Source organism: Phyllopteryx taeniolatus, chromosome 13, assembly GCF_024500385.1.
Source record: "Phyllopteryx taeniolatus isolate TA_2022b chromosome 13, UOR_Ptae_1.2, whole genome shotgun sequence".
NCBI lineage: Eukaryota > Metazoa > Chordata > Actinopteri > Syngnathiformes > Syngnathidae > Phyllopteryx > Phyllopteryx taeniolatus.
The window spans coordinates 8,906,003-8,931,813 of record NC_084514.1 but is presented as its reverse complement, the minus strand read 5'-3'; the positions used below and the strand labels follow the sequence as shown (position 1 = coordinate 8,931,813).

Here is a 25,811-nt window from a genome sequence, read left to right as displayed (position 1 = left end):
ATGTGGACAAATATTAGCCCAAAGATAGCTGTGATAGGCTCCGGCAGCCCGCGACCCTAGTGAGGAGAAGCGGTAAAGAAAATGGATGGATGGACTCGACTTGCTTGAAATTTAGTGGAATCACTCAGAAGTTGGGACCGAGTCATTGGTTCCGGAGCCACAAGTCAGACTCAAGTCTTTGCCCTCAAGTCCCGAGTCAAGTCTTAAGTCAAAGACAGGCAAGTCCTGAGCCAGGTCTCAAGTCAAGACAGACAAGTCCACTCGGGACTTGAGGGCAAAGATTGAGACATACTTGTGACTTGCAAAGCAATGACTTGGTCCCACCTTTGTCTCATACTTAATAACTTCGTAACTTGGGACTAGCTCGAAAGTTGAAGGTCAAGACTTGATGCTGACTTATGACTCGCACATTCGTGACTTTCTCCCACGTCTATAAAACCTCGTCGACTTTTCTGAGGAGGCGTTTATTCATCTTAATCGGATGATTTACGGTCGTCTGTTTGAGGAAATGCTGCAAATTCAATATGCTTGTGCCCCGCAGAAACAAGCGGCAAATCCCGAGAAATGTGGAATGCTTTGGCGCGGCGCACTTCTTTCCGCCTCTCCACGCCCACGCCGCGCCGGTGAAGCCTCCGAATGACCGGCATCCGTCAGCTGTCGCACGGATAAATGTGGAGCGTGGAGATTGAAGTGAGTGGAGAGAGCGCAGCATTTGTGCGTGTACTCGTCTGCGCGAGGCTGTGCTTTGGCTGAGTGGTAACCATGGCAACAGTCACCCCGGTCAGTCGGATCAACGGCAAATGAGAAGCCAAATTAGAAGGACGACAAAAAAGTCCTTATCGCACATGGAGGCTCCGAGGCGGATTAAAAAAAAGTCTGGCAAATAAGTCGCCAATCAACTCCGATTTCAAGATAGTAGTCAAGTGTCTCGTTTCCTCGATCCCTCGCTTCCCAGGCCCGCGTCTTGTTCCTCGTTTCCTCACTGCCCCGGTCGATCACTTGCTTCTTTGCTTCCTCACTCCCTGGGCCAACCACAAGTTTCATCACTTTCCTTGTCGAGCACTTGCTTCTTCGTTTCCTCACTGTGCGGGCCTGCCACACGTTTCATCATTTTCCTAGTCAATCACTTGTTTCCTCGTTGCCTCACTGCCATGGTCGATCACTCGCTCCCTCGTTTCCTCACTTCCCTGACCTGCTCTATCTAGCTTCCTCCTTCCAAGGCCTACTGACGTTTCATCCCTTTCCTCGCTGATCACGCACTTCCTCGTTACCTGTTTCCTTGCCCTACCACATTTTTTCATCACTTTCCTAGTTGATCACTCACTTCCTTGTTTCCTCACTTCCTAATCCCACAACGTTTCCACGTTGCCTCACTTTCCTGGCCTGCCACTGGTTTCCTTGTTGCCTCACCAAACTGAGCAATAATTATTTTCCTTGCCTCCTCACTTACCAACCTACCACACATTTCATCACTTTCCTCGTCAGTCACCCGCTTCCTCGTTTCCACACTTCCCAGACCTGCCGCACGTTTCATCACTTTCCTTGGCGAGCACTCGCTTCCTCGATTCTTCACTTCCAGGCCTACCACACAGTTCATCATTTTCCTCGTTGATCACTTGCGTCCTCGTTTCCTCACTTCCCGGGCTTACCGCCTTTCCTCGTTGCTTCACTACCGTGGTCGATCGCTCGTTTCCTCTCTTCCCAGGCTAACCGCACATTTGGTCCCTTTTTCATGTCGAGCACTCACTTCCTCGTTCCCTCACATCCCAGGCTAACCACGTCTCCTCGTTGCCTCACTACACTGGACAATCGCTCTTGTCCTCGTTTCCTTCACCATTAGGCGGAAGGAGAACATTGGATCACGGCACGTAAGTGGAGCAGTGCTGACAGGGGCCAGAAAAAGATGTCATGGGGTTTGGGGGGGTTATTTGGAGGTGGCATGCTACTTACCTGCTCTAGCCGACCAATTACAAGTGCTCTTATTCTGAATATCCATTTTCTGAATACGGTGAGTATCACGCTGTCCTATTCCTCGGATTACACGGAGAACAATGTCATCATGCCGCAGGCGCAACACTCCAAAAATAGACGGCGGTCCTTCTTAGCCGACATTTGGTGCGAATCAACATGGAGATCCGGGGAAATATTGTATCATGGATCAAACCGCCATTTGTTGTCTGTTTGCTCAAAGACGTTCAGAACTTTGACTCCCAAAGTTTTCATTGAAAACATTTATGTAACACTACATCATTCTATCAGATATACACTGCAATTGAGCAAGCAATTAAAATGAAAAATATAATCCAGATTGCCGATAAAAATGTTCCATTTAGTGACAGGCATTTTTCATTTTTTTAAAATATATATTGATAGTATTTATTTATTTTTACATTTTAGTCCAAATAATGATTGATTACTCAACAATGTAAAATATAAAAAAATAAAAATGTAAATAATATAACTGTCAGTGTGCTTCTTGCGAGGGTGGGAAAGAATAAAGTAAAATATGGTGTAAATGGAATCAATTCATCATTTTAGTTTAATCTTCATTGCTGTTGTTTTTGCAAATAAGCATGTATTCATTTTTTTCCCGAAAATTCATCCATGTCCTTCTGGGTAGCAGGGGCAGCAGCTTAATTTTTATATAATATATAAAATGTTAAAACATTTTATTTGATCAAAAAAATAGATATGCTATTTTAAATCTAAGTAAAATATATTAAGATAATGACATTTAAAATATGTTTAGAACAATAAATGAAACCATAAATTAATAAAATATTTAAAAAAAAATTAAAGGTGAAATAAATGCAACTTCAATTTAATACAAATAAAATAGATATATTTTAAAATTATACATATAAATGAATGAATAAATAAGTAAATAAATAAATAGATGAATCATTTAAAAATCAAGTGTAATTTGTGTCCAATGAATCCCATATCGAGGATATAAATGTGCCACAGTGGAGTATATTTTGTGACATTTTGTGTTGTATTTTTGTATACCTATTATTTGTTCATACTTTTGAACACATCCCTATTTTTATAATAAATAAAGTTGATAATTAACGTCAACACTTGCAGTCACCTGTCGAAAGAGACACTTTTGAAGTCCTCCAATGGTTTGAGTGGAATCCAGCGGCGGGCCAATAGGAAGCCGAGTCGAGCGGGCGCCGCTCGCTTATTGGTTAAGAAGGTTCAGTCCCCCCGCCACCCCCAAGATCGGCTGGTGGACGCGCTCCGCACTCGGCGTGACGACCGAGGAGGCAAGGCTCGCGGGTCCGGTGGTCGCGGTTCTTTCGGCTTGCGTTGCCCGCACTCGCGCAGCCATGGACGAGATGGAGGAAGAGCTCAAGTGCCCCGTGTGCGGCTCCTTCTTCCGCGAGCCCATCATCCTTCCCTGCTCGCACAACATTTGCCTGGCGTGCGCTCGCAACATCCTGGTCCAGACGCCCGACGCCGAGTCCCCGCAGAGCAGCCGAGCCTCCGGGTCCGACTACGACTACCTGGACCTGGACAAGATGAGCTTGTACAGCGAGGCGGACAGCGGCTACGGCTCGTACGGGGGCTTCGTCAGCCTGCCGACCACCCCGTGCCAGAAGTCCCCCAACGGGGTCCGAGTGTTCCCCCCGGGGCCGGCGGCGGCCGCCCCGCACCCGCAAGCGCCCTCCGCGCAACCCGGCTGCCTGGCGCCCATCCCCCGCAACTCGTGCCTCACGTGCCCGCAGTGCCATCGCAGCTTGTTGCTGGACGAGCGGGGTCTGCGCGGCTTCCCCCGCAACCGGGTGCTGGAGGGCGTCGTGGAGCGCTACCGCCAGGGCCGGGCGGCAGCCCTCAAGTGCCAGCTGTGCGAGAGGAACCCCCGCGACGCCACCGTCATGTGCGAGCAGTGCGACGTGTTGTATTGCGAGCCGTGCCGGATGCGCTGCCACCCGCCCCGCGGGCCCCTCGCCAAGCACCGGCTGGTGCCGCCCGCCCAGGGCCGGGTCGGGGGGCCCGGGCGACGCGCCGCGCCCCGCAAGACCTCCACCTGCACGGAGCACGAGTTGGAGAACCTGAGCATGTACTGCGTGCAGTGCAAGACGCCCGTGTGCTACCAGTGCCTGGAGGAGGGCAAGCACGGCACGCACGAAGTCAAGGCGCTGGGAGCCATGTGGAAGCTGCACAAGGTGGGAGGGAGACACGAACGCCGACACGCTGCACACACCAGCTTATGACCGAGAAACACATGAAATGGCTGCTCCACGTACGCCCAAAACCCCCCTGAAATATTCGTCAAAAGTACCCCCCCCCCCCCCCCCCCCAAAATAAAATACACAAATATTGGACAAATAACTCAAATGTTTGCCAAAATAAAAAATATGGATAACACAACAACAAAAAATATCAATCGTATGTAAAGATTAATAATAAAAAATACATTGTTAGACAAGCGATATTATACAATATTACACAAAAATATACATAAATATGTTCCAAAAAGTCTTTTTTACGGTCACGGGGTGAGCAGTGGCTCGTTTGCACGAGAGAGATCCACCCCCTCAAAACGGGCTGACGCTGGCGATGACTTCCGTTACCACGACAACCGTCCTGGCTGTCATCCTTGATCAGCATATTTCAAATAGTTTGAGGCTCCCATGCTTTTCTAAATGACACCAGCAAAATATTTGCAACATTTGAATGCTGCCGTCAATCAAAAGTGGGCTCTATTGTCATTCGGGTGGAATTTTTCACCCAGCTCTTGTCGACGCTTGAAGGTGTCCCTAATGTTGTGGCCCGGCATGCTGAACACACACTCATGCGTATTTGAAGTGGAGCGAGATGCTATTTTGGGGTTGTGGTGGGCAGGGAGGCAGCTGGAGAGCTTCATACGCCAGGCCTCCACATGCAGCACCTGCACACGGATGGACGGTACACGAAAGAAGATGCAAATAATACACAAATACAAATATTCTCAGATAAACAACTCAGATATTTGCACCCTCCAAAAAGAAGACAAACAAGAATGCAAAAATGTTAGGAAAAACTCAAATGTTAGCCAAAACAAAATGACAATAACTTTAAATTTAAAACACACAAATATTTAAAAAAAAAATAATAATAAATAAAAATGACGAAACGTGTCAGAGATGAAAAATTAAAACCAAATAGAAAAAAATAATGTTAAATGGAAATCACACAATAGTTAGCCACAAAACAAAAATGTTAGACAAAACATAATGGATTAAAAAAATACAAAAATCCCCCCCCAAAATATTACACAAACAATAAAAACAAATATTAGACATAAAATACAATCATATCAGATGAAAATACACAAAATATCAAAAATAATAAACAGAAAATACAAAAATGTCACATGAAAAATATACAAATATTAAAAAAAACAAAATACGAAAATACTACAACAAAAATAAAAAATATATTAAGAGAGGATGCTAAAATATATGATAATACAAAGTATTATAACAAATGCAATCTATGCAAACTATCACACAAAAAATACTAAATATGGCACAAACATAAAAACAATATCAATGAAAATACACAAATAGTCGACAAAAATTCATAAGCATTGCAAAATATGCAAATATATAACAATTAAAAAACAAAATATGAAAACATTACATCCCACAAAATACATAAATATTTGGGAAAATAAATATTACAACAAAAATACAACCAATATTGGACTAAACTATTAGATGAAAACACAAAATATTAGAAGAATTAAAAAAAAAACGTTGACCAAAAATAGATAGAAAAAAAGCAAAAAAAAATATTTGGGGATGAAAAATACATAAATATTTGACAAAAACATACAAAAATGTTCGACAAAGGTAGGAATGAAAGGCCTACAAGAACACCTGAACTTTATTTGGGATAAACCTGAGGCACTTTAAATGGAGGCTGTGTGCTGATCCCATTTAACATAAGTCTGAACGTGATTAAATCATTGTAAACACAGCCACGTCCCCAATTATGTAATAGGGTGTGCACACATGTGCAACCACAATATCACAGTTGTTGATTTTTACTTCCCCTTCTGAAAAGATAAGAAACCTTTTTCAGTTGCGTTGTACAGGTCATTCACCTTGGTCTCCTTTTCTATTTCTTTTTTTTTTTTTTTTACATCACAAAAACTTAGCACTTGAACATGGGCGTGTCGACTTATGATAGCCACCGTTCGGCCGATATCTTTAACGGCCTTTCACCGTGGCAACCTCAAAAGCAGCAGAGCTCTCCCAATCAGAGGACTCCTCTTCGCCTTTTTAGTATTCCCCTCACTTGTCTTCCCTTTTCTTCATCCTCGTCTGTTCACGTACCAGCAAGTCGGTCGGCCAGCTCGCCGCCGTCTTGCGCTAAATCCGCGAAAGGCGCGCGCTAATGTCGTCCCGCTCGTCCGCCAAACATTTTGTACATATTTGGATAAAGAAATGATATACATGCATTTAACTTTTGTCCGAAGATACCAGCCTTAAAGAAAATAACATTTTAGCAAGTGCGGCTTGAAACCATCATGTCGTCGACCTGTAGTTATGCTAGCTAGCGTAGCATACACAGTCCGCTAACCTGTTTTACAGGTTTCGTCACGTGACGTTCCCCGTATTAAAGGTTTAAATTATATTAAATGCTGTCAGGCCATACAGAAATAAGCATATAAGCATATAAGTCCATATTTATTTTTATGTAATACTTTTAAATTTTACTGAATCAGTTGTAGACTTGCTAATTTATTTGAATTTCAATATATTATCTTTTATGTTTTAAATTTTAACTGGTATACCCTTGCTCATTTAATGTAAATAGATGTTTTATTTGTTTTTGATTTTGTTTTAAAGCTTTTTGTGTTTATACTATTTTATTTTATGATGAGCACCAAATGTTTAGCATTTTTTGATTTAAGAACGGTATTTTAGATTTAAAATATGAATTTTATTTTTTATGTAACCTATACATTGTCATTAAATTAAATGCTTGGATTTTTAAAGCTCTTCTGTTTTAATTATTTTTACATTTATTCCCTATTCATTTAACTGCAGTTTATCCTAATATTTAATTTTTATGTCATTATTTCTATATCATTATAGTCAATTCTTTTACGTCAATTGAATTTATTTTTATATTTTATAATATTTGTGTATACGTTTTTTTTCCCACTGAAATCAGTCATTAAAAAAAGTAATTTGCCTTACCTAATCAATTATTTTCTCTTCTTTTGTTATTACATTATTACACCCAGTATATTTTGTTGACATTTTTTTTCCTCACCAAAATAAGCAAATAAAATATTATTTAATTGTGAATACATCCAAAAACTTGACCGAGCTGATAATCGATGTGCTGCTGTCCCGTGCGCGTCAAATAGGGACTCAATTTTCCCACCATTTTTATAATTATTAATATTATTATTAATATTACTTTAATGAGCATTTCACAGCTTCACAGATGTGCATTATTGATGATACAAGTGATGAATTATAAATGTATCATCATGTTCAACAATCTGCTTGAATGTTTTCTTAAAAAGTAGTCAAACGCTCATGGTGAAAAGTGGACCGTGTCAACTAAAAATATGAGATATGAGTCGTGTGTGTGTGTGTGTGTGTGTAATGACTCCGCATTGAAAGTAGGCTACGACGCTCTTTGCTAAGATAATTACTCAAGCCCGGCATGTGTCCCCCCCCCCCCCCAACTTGGCTTCATTACTGGGACAAGTGGTGCTTCCGAAAAGTGTGCGCCGGCATCTCCACATTGACGTAAAGATAAATCCAATCAAAAATAAATAAATCAATACAAATGAAGAGGGTTGCTCAAATAAATGCCTCTCTATTTCCATTTGGTGAAAATCTTTAGTTTATTATTATTATTATTATTTTTTTTTTACAGATTTTAACTTTTTAGTATTTGTATTATTTGAAAGCTTGATTTGACCATCAGGTGCCAATATCAATCATTTATTTAATGTAATTGTTGTTATTTCAGATATTTTAAGCTACTTCTTTTTTTTTTTTTTACATTTGATTTTCTATGATTTCATTTGAATTTGTTTTACCAGAGTTATTTAATTATTATTACTTTTCCCACTTCAATTCCTCATTATTATTCTTGTTATTATTAATATTGACTTTTATTTTTCTGTACAGTGTTTTCATCAGGAAGATGATCACAACAGTTAAGTCGAGGTAGCGCTGTATTTTTAATCGTTAGCTGCCATTGCTAGCATACCTCGCTAATAGGATCCTCAGCAACTAAACGTTGCAAATCATCGTTAAGCTTATTATTGGGAGCCTGAAAAGGTATTTACTCCCACCCCGTGATCTACTTGTAACACACAAAATGGCCGTATGACATTGTTCCAAGCTTGCATAGTTTTTCCACGTTTCGTCCTTTCTCGGTTGTGCATTCAGCAGTATCGCGTTCCCAAACGTCTGGGTTAAAGGCTAACCCCTCGCGGGCGCGTCAAAACGTCAGTGATTTTTTTTTTTTTTTTTTCTTCGGAACTGTATCCGCTTGCGTTTGTCTCCATTCCGACAATACAACAATACAATGTGGCTGAGAGCGGTTCCCACAAGGTCACGTAACCCCCACTGCACATACATGAACCCCCGTAACGCCCGACCCATCCACCATTTTTGTTTTACTTCAAAAAGGAACTTTTGTGTGGGATTTCCTGTCACATAACCTCTTCATCCCCTTTGACAGTGAAGCAGCAGTGATGAACTTGTGGCTTCCTTGTTGAAAAAAACAAAACAAAACAAAAACAAAAAATGACTTGGTACCAAATGTGAGTACCAGGCACACATTTGTAAGAATTCTCTTTTATTTTAATATTAAAATGTATCATTAGAATAGTCATTTAAACTATGTACAACATTATTGTCAAATAAAATGTTAATTTATATTTGTAATATTCATAATTAGCCAATTTTAGCTGAGAGGCAACTTGGTTTATTTAATCCTAATTTATTCTATTTTTAATTAAAATTATTATTATGATTTTAGTGGCGAGGCTTCACCGTTTAGTTAACTGTTTTATTTTTATAGTTTTTATCATAGAGTTTAAAGGCATCCTAGTTTATTTAATCAATGTATAATATATAGATTGTTATTATTTTTTCAGGTGAAAGGCAACCTGATACATTGAACACGATTTTGTTTATTATTATTTATTTTTTTGTCATTGTTTGTATTATTGTAGCCTGGTTTGTTTAATCTTGTTTTATTTATTATGATTATTTTGTTTATTTATTTATTTTAACTTGAAGGCACCCTGGTTTATTTAATCCTTTTCTATTGTTCTTTTATCAATAATATTGTTTTTATTTTTTTATTATAGCTGAAAAGCAACCTGGTATATTAATATGTTATTTTATATAAATATTTTTTTTATTTTAGCTGAAAGTCTGGTTTATTTAATCATTGCTCATTTATTTTTTTTTTCATTTTATTATTGAATTTATTTTATTATTTTATTCTAGTTTTAGTTTTTGTTTTTAGAAGTCAGGTTTATTTATTCCCGTTTTTTTTGTATTCCTGTTGCAAGGCAGCCTAGTTTATGTAATCAACTTGTATTGATTGATTTATTTATTTATGTCTGTTAATTTTAGTTGACAGGCAGCAGGGTTTATTTAATCAATAATATTACATTTTTATTTGTATTAATTTAGCAGAAAAGCAGCCTGGTTTTTTTTGTTTTTTTTTACGTTTGAAAGACAGCCTGGTTTATTGAATCCCGATTTGTTATTATTATTTTTTAATGATTTTGATTGGAAAAGGAAGATAATGCTAATTAGCGGCTAATCTGCTTTTATGTCGCCCTCCAAGGGTCAACTGTCTCAGGCTCTCAACGGGCTCTCGGACCGAGCCACCGAGGCCAAAGAGTTCCTGGTGCAGCTCAGGAACACCGTGCAGCACATCCAGGTACACATGCTTTGTTTCCCCACTGACTCTGAACGCCACACGGCAGTGACGGACAAACGGGATTAGCAGTTAAAAGCGGTGTTATTATCCCATCACATTGATAATCCCTCTGTGCTTTCGTCTGCTGGATAATATCACAAGATTCTACCAAAATATTAGGAACAGCTCTCACTTGGAAACCACAAAAAGTTCCTGGAACTTGTATTGTTTTGTTGTTTACAATTTGCACACTTTTGTGTTTGCGTTGGTACCCGCAGGAGAACGGCGTGGAGTTCGAGGCCTGTCTGGTGGCGCAGTGCGACGCCCTCATCGACGCGCTGAACCGCCGCAAGGCTCAGCTGCTCGCTTGTGTCAACAAGGAGCACGAGCACAAGCTCAAGGTAAAGCGCGCTCATCTCAAAAACTGTGGGCCGGCCCACCGCGCCCCGCCCTCATTCGAAGAGGCTTGTCGCCCGTCTGTCTAGGATACCAAATTCCGGTTAGCTCCAGAATAGGCTGCTTCAAACCAAAATGGCCAACTTCCTGTTCAATTTCGGGCATGGGCCCTTGAGAATTTTTTTCAGGGTATTTTTTTATCTAATACTTGTGTGATTTCCATCTTATGTTTTTGGTATCATTTTCTAATATTATAGTTTTGTCTAATATTTGTGTAGTTTTTGTCTAATATTTTTGTATTAGTTTAATAGTTTTGTTGGATATTTTAGTATCTTAAATCTGTTCAATTTTTTTTTATTTGTGTATGTTCTGGCAAATATTTAGTATGATATTTTTGCATTATTTTAAATATATTAAAATATATTTCATATGTTACAATTCTTTTCAAAAAATTTTTTTTTTGGCAAATATTTATTGAGTATAGTTATATAGTAATATTATATAGTATATAATATAGTATAGTAGATATAGTAATATTTTCAAATGTTTTTGTTGAATTTTTTGTATATGGGGCTAATATTTTTGCATTTGATAGCAAATATTTTTGTAGAATTTATTTGTATTTTAGATCTAATATGTTTTTATTTACCAGGGAATATTTTTATTTCTGTTAATATTTTATATTTTTGTCCAATACTTCTATATTTGTGTAGTAAAAAAATAATATATTTTTGTATTTTACATCTAATATATTTGAATTTTGGGGAGTAATATTTTTAATTACTTTTGTCTTTTTAAATTATTCTCTATTCTGCTCATTTCCCTAATTTAAAAATCTTTTGGGGATTATTTTCTAATATTTTTTTACATACTTTTGTATTATTTTCCAATATTGTTATTGAATACTGTGGTGTTTAACGTCTAATATTTTGGGGATTTTTTTAATCTTGTCGTTTTTAATTATTTTCTGTATATGGGATTTTTTTTCTTAAATGTGTATTTGTTTTAGCTTGATATAATATTTTACTTTCTTTTATTAATTGTGACATTTTTGAGCCAATTTGTTTATTTTTTTTTTTTTATTATTTCCCAATATTTGTAGTTTTCAAATATTTTACCATTTTACATCTACTGTGTTTGTATTTTTCAGTTAATATTTTTTTTATCCTTTCTAACATTCTTGTCCACTCAATTTCATATCCTTGGGTGAAACGTGGCTAATTCTTTTTTTTTTTTCTTTTTAAAAATGTTTTTTTTTATTTTTTTTATTGTACCTTTTCACAGGCTGCCACTGAATGAAAAATAAAGCCTGCATGGTTATTGCATGTCGACTATGATGATGATGTTGATGATGATGTTTTCACAATCAATTTTTTTAATCTTTGGGTTGCTCGTAATGTGGCGAGCGAGAGGTGGAACTCGTTTGGAGGCAGGCGCGAAGGGAGGCGTGCATTAGTGTTTCAAATTTCACGCTTGGACGCCGGCGAGAATCAATGTTTGGCACGTGGAGATGTGAGGGAGCGCAACAAAATCAATATACAGGACACTGAAGCCTGTTCAGCTAACACTGAGATACTATCTACATTTCTGTGTGTGTGTGTGTGTGTGTGTGTGTGTGTGTGTGTGTGTGTGTGTGTGTGCATGTGCGTGTGGCTGGAGGTGGGCCGGCCCATCTGCCAATGTCCAGATTAGCCAGATTGCTAAAGTCTTTTCCTAAATCTTCGACATGGCACGAAACCAACATAAGACCTCGCTTTTCTATATTTCAATTGCGTATATCATTATACCCACATTTACTGGAACGTGTGAGAAATATCCAGAAGATGCCCAATGGAATACATTCTACGGTGGCCCGGAAGTGCAAAAAAATATAACAAACTGTGAAACACTTTTACATTTCAGAAAAGAAATTGACAAAAGCCGAAACACTTTTTTACATTTCAGAGAACAAATGAACAAATGCCAAAACATTTCTGCTCCCATATTTGCAGATTTTTTTCGGTTAATTTTTGTTGTTGTTTTTTGTCTAAAATTTGTGCTTTTTTTTGTCATTACCTGGTTGAATTCTTTCCTATTTTTTGTAATATTATTATTTTTTTGTATTATCTTGCAATTCTTTTATATTATTTTGTAATTTCTTTGTATTCTACAGTGAACATATATATATATATATAATTATTATTTTGTAGGCTCTATGCATGAACAGAAGTCACACTTTGCTGCCTTTTTGTCCTTTGCAGCTGAATATTTACGAGGACACTCAGTGGCCTGGAATGAACTGACTGCGTCGTCTCCTCCGAGGCTCCCGGAGGATTAAAGACGCCCTGAGAACGAGATCATTTCTCCATAAAGAGACAAACTAAATAATTGAGCGTGTTATTGATGTTATCAGTCAGCCAGAAGAGAGCATTTAGCCTTTATGAGACGCTAGTGACGCCGATTTTTACTGCACTGGCAGCAACAAACTCCCGTCCACTGCGGCCGTGTTGCGGTTGTCACGGTGATTAAATGCGTCGTTCCCTCCTTTCAGCCTGCCGTAGCTCCGCCGAGTGTGACTTTCACACAGCAACGGGAAAAATAGGAATGTAGTAAAGCGAGCAACAAATAATCCATGTGATCGGTCAGGGCACAAAAGGTTTGAAATGGTCACTTGTTGCTAGGCAGGATTTGTGGGGTAGTAACGACGGGAATGGGCACGCTTCAAGCGCACTCAGCGAGCAACAATGGATTCTGGCGTCCGTTTTGCATTTTCTTTGGCTTTTCTTTGAATTCCGAACAGAAGCTCGCAGCCACCTGGTACTACGTTAACATTGCCCCGGCTTTAGCGCTCAAAGCTAATCAACCACGCTGTAGCATGAGCTCACATTTACTTTTGTATTAGGGGCTGGTGGTGTGTGTTTGACTTCCTGTTGCTGCCGACACTCCCTGTCCATTACCAGCAGTTTTAAAAGTTAGCACACAAAGCTAATTTGTGGCTATTTTACATTAAGGGAAAGTGAACTTGTGCCCCACCCGAACCAACAGATGGCGCTAATTCTTTTTAGTTTCCATTGTGTGTTTGTGTTTAACTTTTAGTTGCTGCTGTTGCTCCGTGTCCGCTTTTAAAAGGGGATTTTGTTAGCACGCGAAGCTAATTTGCCATGATTTCGCCTGAACGTACTTGAAATCAGTGACAGTTTTGCATCAGGGGCAAGTGAGATTGTGCCCCACTTGATCCAGCAGATGGTGCGAAAAAAATTATGATTCATCTTAATTTCCATTCTGTGTGTGTGACTTGCTATCACTTAAAAGCTCTTAAAATGAGTGGCTACATTTGCATTAGGGGCAAACAAGGTGGTGCCCCACTCAATCCAGCAGCCGATGTGCGTGCTGTCCCCAGGTCTCCTTGTCCTTTATCTGCTATGTGTCGTGGTGCATGCCCTTTTTTTTTTGCCCCTGCCTTACAAATTCTGCCTAGCAACAAGTGACGAACGATTCGTGACCGGGAAAAGGAATGTCAAATGTTATGTGTCGCACTACACTGCTGGTGGTTGTCATCCTCCATGTTTTCACTGCAGGATTTTCCCTCGTATCTGCCCCCTCACAGCCACGACCAGGTTACTGTTACCTAGCAACCCCTCGTCCGTCTCCACTCTGAGTGTGTGTGTGTGTGTGTGTGTGTGTGTTTTACTTCACTCTATTTTCAATAAGGAGGCTCTCTGGACAGCAGCAGTGATAGATGGCCGTGTTTAGAGATGTTAGCGTGGCAAAAAAGAAAAAAAAATGCTAACATGAACGGATGCTGCTGGTCGCTACAGTATCTAGCCTTCTCTGATGTAACAGGACAAATGTTCACACATCCTGACGTGTGGAAGTGTCGCTCGTCCTCCGTCGAGGACGGGACCAGTCATCGTTCATCACGTCGACAGCAGTCCTGCGAAGCTTTTCGACAGTTTTGTCGACCTATTCGTGCTCTTTATACAGTGGTGCCTTTAGTTACGAGTTTAAATTTCTTCTGTGACCACGCTCGTAACTCAAAACACTCAAATCATCTTTCCCCATGGATATGAATGGAAATGCCCTTATTCCATTCCAGCCCCATTGGAAGAACTGTTTTAGTTTCTGTGTTTTTTTTTTGTTTTTTTTTTTTATAAAAAACTGAGTAATAACATAATTAAATTGAATGTAAAGAATTAAACACATCATAATTGAATGCCGCAGTCCAATTCATTGTGCTGCTCCTTCTGGTGTGCCCGCCTTGGCCACTGGGAGGCAGTATTATAGTGTCCAGACAGAAATGACGAAGATACTTCTTCCACTATGACTGTAAGTGACTCAGTAAGATGCTGTAATATTAGTGGTCATTTTCCGCAGAGGATAAAGAATATATGTCTGTGAGTATTGTTATAGAGTGGACCACTTCTATTTATGGGGGATAGGGATCAGGCCTGACCGCGAGTAGTGAAAATCCATGAATAAAATCATTGACGTTTATTTTAATTGCCATGAAATAAGAATTTTGGGGAAAAATACACAATTAAGTGCGAGATCGGGTCAAAAAACATGACTAACTGGGTGATAGGGTTGAAAAAAAAAATGCGAGGTTGGAGGGCATGGGGGGGCGGGGGGGGGGGGGTGTTGTTCTGCAAAAAACAGGTGGATGGGTCCCCCCCCAAAAAAAAAAATCCGCAAAGTGGTGAATTTACAAATGCCGAACCGCGAATAAGCGTGGGTCCACTCTAATCAGTCTGTACGTGTAGTTTTATATTATACTTCTTCTAATACATATTGTACTTCTTCATGCTCTCTCCCTAATAACTTCTTTATATAGTACTTATTATACTTCTTTGTCACGCCCTTTTGTGTTACATTCCAGGTGTCAGTCTCAACGAAGGCTTTAAACGTTGTCATCATCTGGCTTTTTGTTGCTGTTCCAAACATCTTTATTTAGTACTTTGTATATTTGTTCTCCTTGTACTGATCTGACTTCGTCACTTGTTTCCAGATATTACTGCGAATGAAGTATTAAATGTTTTAGCGAGTGCTTCTTATCCGTCCGGCGGTGTTGGTTTTCCAGGTGGTGCGTGATCAGATCTCGCACTGCACGGTGAAGTTGCGCCAGACGACGGGCCTGATGGAGTACTGCCTGGAGGTGATTAAAGAGAACGACCCGAGCGGCTTCCTCCAGGTGAGCCTGGCTTTTTTTTTTTTTTTCTTTTGCCGACCGCCGCCTGACCGACCGTCTTCGACGTGGCGTCCGTCAGATCTCGGACGCGTTGATCCGGAGGGTTCTGATGACGGAGAGCCAGTGGGGCAAAGGGACGCTGACGGCGAGGATGACCAGCGACTTTGACCTGACGCTGGACAGCGCGCCGCTTCTGCAGACCATCCACCAGCTGGACTTTGTGCAGATGAAAGGTACGACCTTCCGCTGGTCTTGATGCCTTATCTTTTGTCAAGGCACAATTCTTTTACGGTTAGCCAATAAACAATCACATTTCACAGAATAGTAATACCTCTTACATTTTGTATCATTTTGTAATTTATAGTCAATATATTTTAATATTTTTTGGAATGTTTTTGTAATTATTGTTGTGATATTTTGATACATTTTTGTATTTTAAAAGAAATTCTGTTTTCTAATGTTTGCATTTTGCATCTATTTTACTTTATTTTTATTTAGATTTAATATTTTGTATTTTTTTCAGATTTTTCTTTCTCTTAAATTTTTCCCTAATATTTGTGCAGTTTGATCTAATATTATGCAACATTTTGTTTTCGTTGTAATATTTTCCTATTTATTGCCATGACATTTTTGTAATTTTTCTATATTGTGAAATAAAACATATCCAATATTTTTTGTTCCTGTTAGTGTAGTATTTCTGTATATTTACTCGTGTTTTTTTTTCATTTTTCATTTAATATTTTTGTCGTTTTTTTCCCCTAATATTTGTGCCATAATATGTTTATTATAATATGTTTTGAGCATTATCGCTTTGGCTCGCTTTAAGTGTGCAAGTGAACCTAACATTTCTATATATTTTTCAAAGATTCTTGCAATATTTTTAATAGATTTTCTAGTATTTTCTTAAGCATATATTTTTACGTGCTTATATCATATTTCGCATTCATTTCCAACATTTGTGTCATAATATTGCTTTTCGTCTCCTTCTTTTTTTTCTTCTTTTTTTGATAGGATGAGCATTATTGCTTTGACTCTCATTAAAGTGTGTAAGTGCACCTAATTTCATTAGCATGGTAACGCTGATTAACGTGATCATTTTCTTCACTATGATCGTGATATGAAATGAAAGCTTTTGTCCACGCCAGATGGTTTCCTCACGATGACGACTTTTGCTGTGTTCCTAATGAAGTGAGTTTCCTGCATGCTCACATTCTTCCTCCTCCTAATGGCCAGTGCCGTCGGCTCCGATGCTCCAGCTGGAAGAATGCTGCACGGAGAACAATAGCGGCACATTGTCATGGAAACAACCGCCGCTCTCCACCATCGCCGTGGACGGCTACATCCTGGAGCTGGACGACGGCGACGGCGGCCACTTCAGGGTAGGTTCGCTCACTTCAGTAGAAGGCAAATGTTTGGACGCTGTTGCTAACCTAAAAAGCAGCACCTACTGAGGTGCTCAGTTTCAAGGCATCCCTTAATTTTGGTCTTAATCTCTTCTTGGCCACTGTCGGAATATTCCAGTGTCATCAATCACCAATTTTCAGCAATTTTCTACGTTCTTATTTTTGTATTTTTCGGCAATATTTGTACTTTTTTCTCATATTTTGAGATTTGTTGACTCTTTTTGTAATATTTTGGGATTTTTCAAAATATATATATTGACAATAATTTTGAATGTATAAATGTTTTTTCGCTATTTTTGTTTAGAAAAATATTTTTGTATTTGTCTTCGAATATTTTTGTTTTTACCGTTTTAAAATATTTGTATTCATCTATATGTATTGATCTAATATTTTTGCAAACAGTTTCTTGAACATAATTTCATTTTTGAAATACCTTTCCCACAAAATGTTGATTGTTTATTTTTTATTATCTCATTTTTTTTATTCACCACCTAATATTTGTGCTTTAAAAATATTTTTGTAGACATTTTTGTTAAATGTTTTTTTTTTTATTATCTTTGTCAATGTATTTTAATTTCTTTCGTAATTTTTCTTTTACAATATTATTTTCTATCGTTAATGTGTTCATCATCTAAGTATGTATTTTTCATTTAATATTTTTGTCTTACATTTTTTGGTAGTTTATATCTATCTATCTATATATATATATATATATATATATATATATATATAAGGGTGAGTCCTTATCTGGCTGTTTGTGACACATTGTGGTGACTACGAGTATAATATTTTCCTAGTTTGTGTTGGCGAATGACATCATTTGCACGTTGATTTAATGTCACACTCATCTGCGGCCGCACTTTGAGTGCCGCACACTGACTCACCGACGCCCACCCCCCCCCCACCCCGGTCTTTATTAATACCCCGGCGCGGGCCGACCTGCCCCCGCGCTGTCATTCAAACCTGTTCAAGCGCTGTGGTGTGTGCGCCCCCCCCTGCAGGAAGTGTACGTGGGGACGGAGACCATCTGCACGGTGGACGGCCTGCACTACAACAGCACGTACAAATCCAGGGTGAAGGCCTTCAACGCCAGCGGCGTGGGACAATACAGCAAGACGCTCGTCTTGCAGACCTCCCAGGGTACCGAAATGTGTATTTTTACCTTTTGTTAACAATGTTAGAAGATCCATTTGTTTCATATGGTTGTAAAATTTCAAAATCTGTACCCTTTGTTAGCAGTGTGATCAAATCCATTTTTTTGATAACTTCAAATACTTTACCCTTTGTTGACAATGTGAGAAAATAGGTTTGCGTGAAAGTCATAAAATTCTGCACACCAACACATGATCGCGACAAATCCATACTGGTGGTTAACAATGTGATCAAATCGATGATTTAATAACAAGAAAGTAATCCAAAATATTTGTTTCATATGCATGGAAGTCATAAAGGTTTGTACACCAACAGGCGATCACGACAAAGCCATACTGTTTGTTAACAATGTGGTCAAGTTGTTTATTTAATTACAGTAAAGTTATCGAAATTAGTTCAGCGTTTGTAAACAATGAGATCAAATCGATATGTAACCACATGAAAATTATGAAAATATTTTACTGGTCTTATCAACAATGTTAACAACGTATATTTGTTTCATACAAACGAGCGTCATAAAATCTTGTATGAACGTCATTCAGTCTTGCACACCAACAGGTATTCGCGACAAATCGAAAATACATTTGTTGTAAATTTTGTTCACACCAACAGGTCATCGTGACAAATTCTTACCGTTTGTTAACAATATGACAACATATATTTGATTTGCACTCATGAAAGTCATGAAATCTGTTGTTTTGCTAACAATGTGAGAATCAATTTGTTTCATTGACATGAAAGTCATAAAATGTGTTTGTCTACATTCGTACATTTTTATAAACTCCGCTAGCCATGTGAGGCTAACCGTAATAATAAGTGCGCTAGGCTTCATGAGCTTGCTTTCATCGGCTTCATAAAAACAAAGAAAAACAGGAGGTGCTCGTGCTTTCCTGGCGTGTTTCTTTTGGTTTTGGTTGGCTAAAGCTGCTTCCCTGCTCTTTCCTTCCTCTCCCACTTTTCGCTGTCACCTTTCCCCTCTTTGCCCCTCTTTGCCCCTCTTTGCCCCTCCACCTTCCAGCTGGGCTTCCTCCGTGTGACATGCAGTCAGGTAAGGTCTCTCGCTCTCTCGCGCTCTCACTGCTGACTTTCATGACTCTGCTGCACACGTTCATAACACACACACACACACACACACACACACACATTCCTGCTGCTTATTTCCTATGAGAGAAACTCTTACGAAAAAAAATAAAATAAGAAAATCCAGTGGAGTTCATTTCATTATGCCTGCATGGCTCAGCACTTGGATTACTGTATTAAAATCAATAAATATCATTATGAACATTATCGCACTAACATTTAAATCCACTAGTTTTTATTAAGGGTACTACTATTGATACTCTGGTATTACTGTGTAATCGTATGTCTGATTTATTTAATGAAATAGAATTTGACTAATATTTTTGATATTTTATCACATTCAAAAAATAAATAAAAATATTAAAATGATATTTTATCATTTACAAACACTAATAGTTATGTGATTAGATGACTAAATACATGTAAACTCCATAATTTATAAAAAAAAATATTATTAGTTTGAAATAATATTTTAAAATAGTTCACTTTAATAATAGATTTTTTTAAATAATATTACAATTATACTTAATTCTCGTTTTTATTTTTATTATTTTCAATTAATTATAATTGTTCAACCAATTATTTATTACAATAAAAATGCAAATGTCAAATTTGTTTGTTTTACTTATGTTTTAGTTTTATTATTTAAATTTAAATTATTGAATGAGATCAATGAACACAAATGAATAAATACATGTAAAAGATGTGAAATAGTTCATTTTAATAATACAATTATAATTCATTGTCATTTTTAAATTGGTCACTTGCAATCGATTTAAGTTTAGTTAACCAATTTATAAAATTAAAACTTTTCTGATTAATTTTTTCCCCCAGGTTTTTTTAGATCAATTGTTAAAACACATTTAAAAACATAAATAAATACATTTTAACTAACCAATTTTTGGAAGAAAATGGCTAAAATAATAGAAACAAATATAATAAGACAAGAGTCTTGAAAATGTAAATGCTCGGTAGGGCGAAATATTTTATCATATATATGTTTTAAACATGTCAACATTATACAAATATAAATACAAATAAATATACATATCTATTGTAAACCACTGTAATATTATGCCCAGTTTGAATATCAACACTGTGCTTGAATACTGGAATTTTTTATAAAATTATCGAAATAATGATTCAATTTAAATATATTGCACACAAAAGAAAAAGAAAAATTGCGCCTAAATAAAACTGTTTTTAAAGAATAAATCCAAATTGTTGTTGTACTCCATCCATCCATCCATCCATTTTCTACTGCTTATCCAAGGTCGGGTCGCGGGGGCAGTAGCTTTGGCAGGGATGCCCAGACTTCCCTCTCCCCAGCCACTTCATCCAGCTCTTCCGAGGGGATCCCGAGGCGTTCCCAGGCCAGCCGAGAGACGTAGTATCTCCGGCGTGTCCTGGGTCGTCCCCGGGTCTCCTCGGAAGAGCTGGAGGAAGTGGCTGAGGAGGCGTCCGGAAGGCATCTGAGTCAGATGCCCCAGCCACCTCATCTGGCAAAGCAGCGGCTCTACTCTGAGATCCTCCCGGATGACCGAGCTTCTCACCCTATCTCTAAGGGAGAGCCCGGACACCCTGCGGAGGAAACTCATTTCGGCCGCTTGTATCCGGGATCTTGTTCTCTGGGTCACGACACACAGCTCGTGACCATAGGTGAGGTTAGGAACGTAGATCGACCGCTAAATTGAGAGCTTCGCCTTTCGGCTTAGCTCCTTCTTTACCACAATGGATCGATACAAAGTCCACATCACTGCAGACGCCGCACCGATCCGCCTGTCGATCTCCCGTTCCATTCTTCCCTCACTCGTGACCAAGACCCCAAGATACTTGAACTCCTCCACTTGGGGCAGGATCTCATCCCCGACCTGGAGAGGGCACGCCACCCTTTTCCGACTGAAGACCATGGTCTCAGATTTGGATTTCCTCGAAGCCGTCCGGAAGTCTTTCTCCATGGCCTTACCGAACTCCTCCCATACCAGAGTTTTTGCTTCAGCGACCACCAAAGCTGCGTTCCACTTGGCCAGCCGGTACCCATCAGCTGCCTCAGGAGTCTCACAGGCCGAAAAGGCCCGATAGGACTCCTCCTTCAGCTTGACGGCATCCCTCACCGTTGGTGTCCAGCCCTTTCGGGCTGTGCCATGGGTGCAGGCCCGGCCACCAGGCGCTCGCCTTCGAGCCCCACCTCCAGGCCTGGCTCCACCACGATAAGGTGACGGCTTCCAGGAGTGGTGGTGTTGTACTAAAAAAATAAATACAACTGAACTGTACTTGGCATGTAATTCTTTCATGTACCACTAGAGTAAGCCCGTGCACAACTAATGCTACTAGTACCAGACTTGGAGACTCATTGCTCTACTTTTGTCGTACGGCGTTTGTGGCAGTGGCCTGGTTCGCATTCGACTCGGCGTCGGCGCATCCGGACATCATCTTGTCCAACGACAACCTGACGGTGACGTGCAACAGCTACGACGACCGCGTGGCCCTGGCCGGCGCGGCCTTCTCACGCGGCATCCACTACTGGGAGATGACGCTGGACCGCTACGACAACCACCCCGACCCCGCCTTCGGGGTGGCACGCGCCGACGTCCTGAAAGACGTCATGCTGGGCAAGGACGACAAGGCCTGGGCCATGTACGTGGACAACAACCGCTCCTGGTTCATGCACAACAACTCGCACACCAACAGGTAATCGGCACAAATGTGTGTCTTGTTTTATACACATTAAAGTTTAAAAATAAACATCTCTGAAAGACATAAAATGTATAGAAATAGGAGAGACTGACCATTTGATTAATCGGCAAAAATCGGCTGATTTTTTTGCAGATTTTTTTTTCTCTTTAGTTCACATTAACACATTACAACATAAGGCATACATAATGACATTCAAACAAACATACAATTTTTTTTTTTACGAATTCAAATTTATTCCAAATTTCCTTTCAATTTTTTATGGTTTTTTTCACATTTACTCTTTGTTTTTTATTTTTCCAATATCCAATTTTGAAAAGGCTTCTTGGCGGTTCATTCCTGATTGTGAAAATGGTAAAAAAAAAAAAAGAAAAAGAAAAATAATGTTAAAAATAAATTCAATGCAATTTAATTATACGCAGACTAACTATTCGCGAGGGATAGGGACCGCCTCTCCTAAAAAGCAAATTAAAATGTCAGGAAAAGACTACAGGAACAACTTGATCTGGGGTCTAATCAGGGGCCCTTTAAATGATGGCAGGTACGTATTGACTCCCATTTAACCTGAGTTTGAATGTGGGTAATTTTGAACACAACCACATCCTCAGATATGAGGGTGTGCACACATGTGCAACCGCATTATTTCAGGCATTTGTTTTTACTTCCCACCTCGAAAATAATACTTTTTTTTCAATTGAGTTGTATAGGTTATCATTCACATTAATGGTGGAAAAGGTTTTGAAAAGCTTTTGGTTTCTTTCTTATATATATCACAAAACCTGGCAGTTAAAACACATTCACTGCCATTGACGGCTTTAGAAGTCAAATATCCATCTTGACTGGGAGGGCTGGCAATGAATGTGTTTTAAATAGGGGTGTGTAGACTTTTTAAAGGCACGGTAAAAAGTCATAAGTGCAAATGGAGGTCATCAAATTACATACGGTCACAAAATCTCCCTAAAATCCCTCACACCAATGGGTAGTTTGTAAAGTTTGTTAAGAAAACAGATGGTTTATATGCTTGAAAGAAATTCAATCTTGCACAAAAGTTTTACCAATCTTCAAATATCGTTTGCTAACAATCTGAGAAAACACACTGGAGAGTCATCGGATCTTTCATTTCTGTCTGGCACGTGATTTTATTCTTCTTTTGCCTATATTCCAGTCATGATTTCGCCGATGTATTCCACCCAGCAACAAGTGAGCGGCCAATCATGCTGCGGCTAGCAGGAAAAAGAATCCGAGGAATTCTTCAAATGGAATTGACGAGGGATTTTGTATGTGTGTGCGTTTGTGTGGGCACAGGACGGACGGCGGCATCAGCAAAGGCTCCACCATCGGCGTGCTGCTGGACTTCACGCGCAGGATCCTCATCTTCCTCATCAACGACGAGCAGCAGGGGCCCGTGGCTTTCGAAAGCCTGGAGGGGGCCTTCTACCCGGCCATCAGCCTCAACCGGAATGTACAGGTAAAAACAACAACAGCACCACGCTCACAACGCCCTTAATATTAACCACACCTAATGTAACTAGATTTCGTTGTTTATATATATATATATTTTATATATCTTTGTATATTGTCGAAAATGTATACTTACAAAAGTATTCCCCAAAATATTATTTTTAATATTAAATTATGTTTTCAATTGTTCATTCATTTTTGTACATATTTTTTAAAATGGAAATAAAATACTGAATTATTCACGTTTTTTTTCAATAGTTATGTTATATATTATACAAAATATATATACTGATGTAATTTTTTAATATATTTGTATATAAAATACCTAAATACATTTCTTTTTCCTTTTAGATGTTATTTTATAAATATATGCAGAATTATGGGTTGTTTCAGTTTAAAGAAATTATTTAAAGAATATATGCAGAATTACTTTAAAAACATATCATTAAAAACATTGAATTTTTGTTGAATTTGTTTACATTATTTTAAAATATATATACAGAATAATTTTTTTAAAATCCAAGTCTAAAATATATACAGAATTATTGACTTTAAATTAATATAGTAAGAAATAATATCAGTTATTCCTATGCAGCTTTAAAAATATATAAAATTATTTTAGATCAATGCTTCCCAACTTTCATATTAGTTCCAAATTACTATATATATATATATTAAAACAAAACTCTAAATCTAAAAAAATATATACGCAATGATTGACATTTTGTATGTCAAGACACAATACATATTCCACAAAAACAATCTGTTATCTCTATGTAGCTTTAAAAATACATACAATTATTTTAGATCAATGCTTCCCAGCTTGCATATTACTTCAAAATTATTACATTTTTTAAGACAAACAGAATTATTTAAACAAAATTCTCAATCAAAAAAAATATTTATGTGGAATTAGTGCCTTTTTTTATATCAAGACACTGCATATTCTACAAAAAAAATTATTAGTTATTTAGATGTAGCTTTAAAAATACATTTAAGTATTTTAGATCGATGCTTCGCAGTTTATACGTCCCAAATACTATATTTTCACATTTTATTTTACCACATTTTTCCAATATAACAAAAAATACCAAATCATACAACTGTTTTTACACTCTCCTATTATTAAAAATATATACTAAACTGTTGAAAAGTATTTCATTTTTAAACACAAAATATAAACAGACTCAATCCCCAGAAATATTGTTATATTATTTAGAAAACAATACATATATTTGAAAAAAGTCTGAAGCGTTTAAAAACACATTATAACACAATATAATAATATAATAGTCATACTCCCCAAACACTAGAGGTCTTTTTAGATCAAAGCTTCCCATCTTAAATATTATACATACACATGAGCAGTTTTTTTATGTTTTTGGGCTGCTTTAATAGTCTTTCCTTATGGTTGTCTTTATTTCTTTGAAGTGGAACAACAGCGCCCTCTGCAGTCCTTACCGATCATCACTCTGTCTTGATTCAACAGGTGACGCTGCACACCGGCTTGCCCATCCCGGATTTCTACACCCCGGGGGAGGTTGATCCTGCCGCTCACATGTGCTAAACGCCTCAAACAACCCCCCCCCCCCCCCCCCCCCCCCCCCACCACCACCACCACCACCACCCCTCCTCAACCTTTTTAAAAAGCACAGTGAGTAAGAGGGAGTTTTGACTCTCAACGAATATGCTTTTGTTAGTGCGTTTCATCATGTCGGCGCTTCTCGTGGCTGCTTGTGTGGAAAAACGACTACAAAAAGTCTTTTTTTTTTTACTTAATTTCTCAAAAGAGTGTATATGTTGTTGGTGTTTTGTAAGCTATATTAAGCAGAGGAGTCATTTTAGTTGCTTGATAATGTAGTGTGTGTGGGATTAGAAATCAGGGCATATCGGATTTATTTAAAAAAAAAATTCCCCCAGCACTTACTGAACATCTCAAGGAGTCTACATGAGATTGCCGAGCCATAATGTTAGGTACGCCGGCGAAATTGCAGCATCGGCCTTAACGTCAAATTACTTTCACGCCGCAACACGGCATCCCGCAATCGGATAAATAGATGACGTCAGCCGGAGCCTGTTGTCATGTTTAAAATTGTGGTCGGAAAGGGACAATAGCTTTCGACGCGACAGAACGGGAGAAGTTAGCGTTATCCTAGCGTCACGGCAGTCCCTTTTTTTTACAGAACTGAGACATTGACAGATGGTGGGAAAATGATGGCTTTTCCAAGCAGTGTAAAAGGTGCTGACGACTACCATCAAGCGCTTCTAACTTTTACGCAGAGATCTTGCAAAGCAGTAACGGAAGACCCAGCATTTATCATTTATTTAAGTTCAACTTCCCAACCCCGTTCCAGCGTTTGTTCGCCTGTGCCTTTTCCACAGAACCCAGCAAAGGCGGGATATCGGCATATTCGCCTTTGTACCCACATTCCCGGTGCCATATACTCACGAGAGCAACATGGGAAAAAAAGTATCGGCTTTTACAGGGAGCGCGAAAGGGGCTTTTCACACAACTCTTGTATCGGCTCTCATTCACGTGTGTACCTAATGTTGCG

At 38.6% G+C, this 25,811-nt stretch overlaps 1 protein-coding gene across 6 annotated transcripts; it reads left to right on the top strand.

Moving 5' to 3' along the window:
• The first annotated feature begins 3,011 nt into the window (after window positions 1–3,011).
• On the top strand, window positions 3,012–24,850 carry trim9 (tripartite motif containing 9). 6 transcript variants are annotated; one of them, XM_061795596.1, is made up of 11 exons: window positions 3,051–4,172; window positions 9,832–9,927; window positions 10,185–10,307; window positions 15,359–15,469; window positions 15,546–15,699; window positions 16,700–16,845; window positions 17,871–18,009; window positions 19,040–19,069; window positions 21,489–21,792; window positions 23,101–23,263; window positions 24,746–24,850. In XM_061795596.1, exons 1-11 carry the CDS (start codon window positions 3,333–3,335, stop codon window positions 24,821–24,823), a joined length of 2,184 nt encoding a protein of 727 aa, XP_061651580.1. In that variant the 5' UTR covers window positions 3,051–3,332; the 3' UTR covers window positions 24,824–24,850. The 6 variants fall into 6 exon arrangements, 5 of the variants coding, with proteins under 5 accessions (XP_061651582.1, XP_061651583.1, XP_061651581.1 ...); XR_009791561.1 differs by lacking the exons at window positions 23,101–23,263; window positions 24,746–24,850 and adding an exon at window positions 20,864–21,316 and having other exon boundaries at window positions 3,012–4,172; window positions 21,489–21,624; XM_061795597.1 differs by lacking the exon at window positions 19,040–19,069 and having other exon boundaries at window positions 3,050–4,172.
• Window positions 24,851–25,811: the final 961 nt, after the last annotated feature.

Coding starts and splice junctions, on each gene's coding strand:
- trim9 (XM_061795600.1), top strand. CDS start 3,333: ATGGACGAGATGGAGGAAGAGCTCAAGTGCCCCGTGTGCGGCTCCTTC. Junction 10,308..15,358: donor AGCACGAGCACAAGCTCAAG/GTAAAGCGCGCT, acceptor TTGGTTTTCCAG/GTGGTGCGTGATCAGATCTC. Junction 15,700..16,699: donor GGACTTTGTGCAGATGAAAG/GTACGACCTTCC, acceptor CCTAATGGCCAG/TGCCGTCGGCTCCGATGCTC.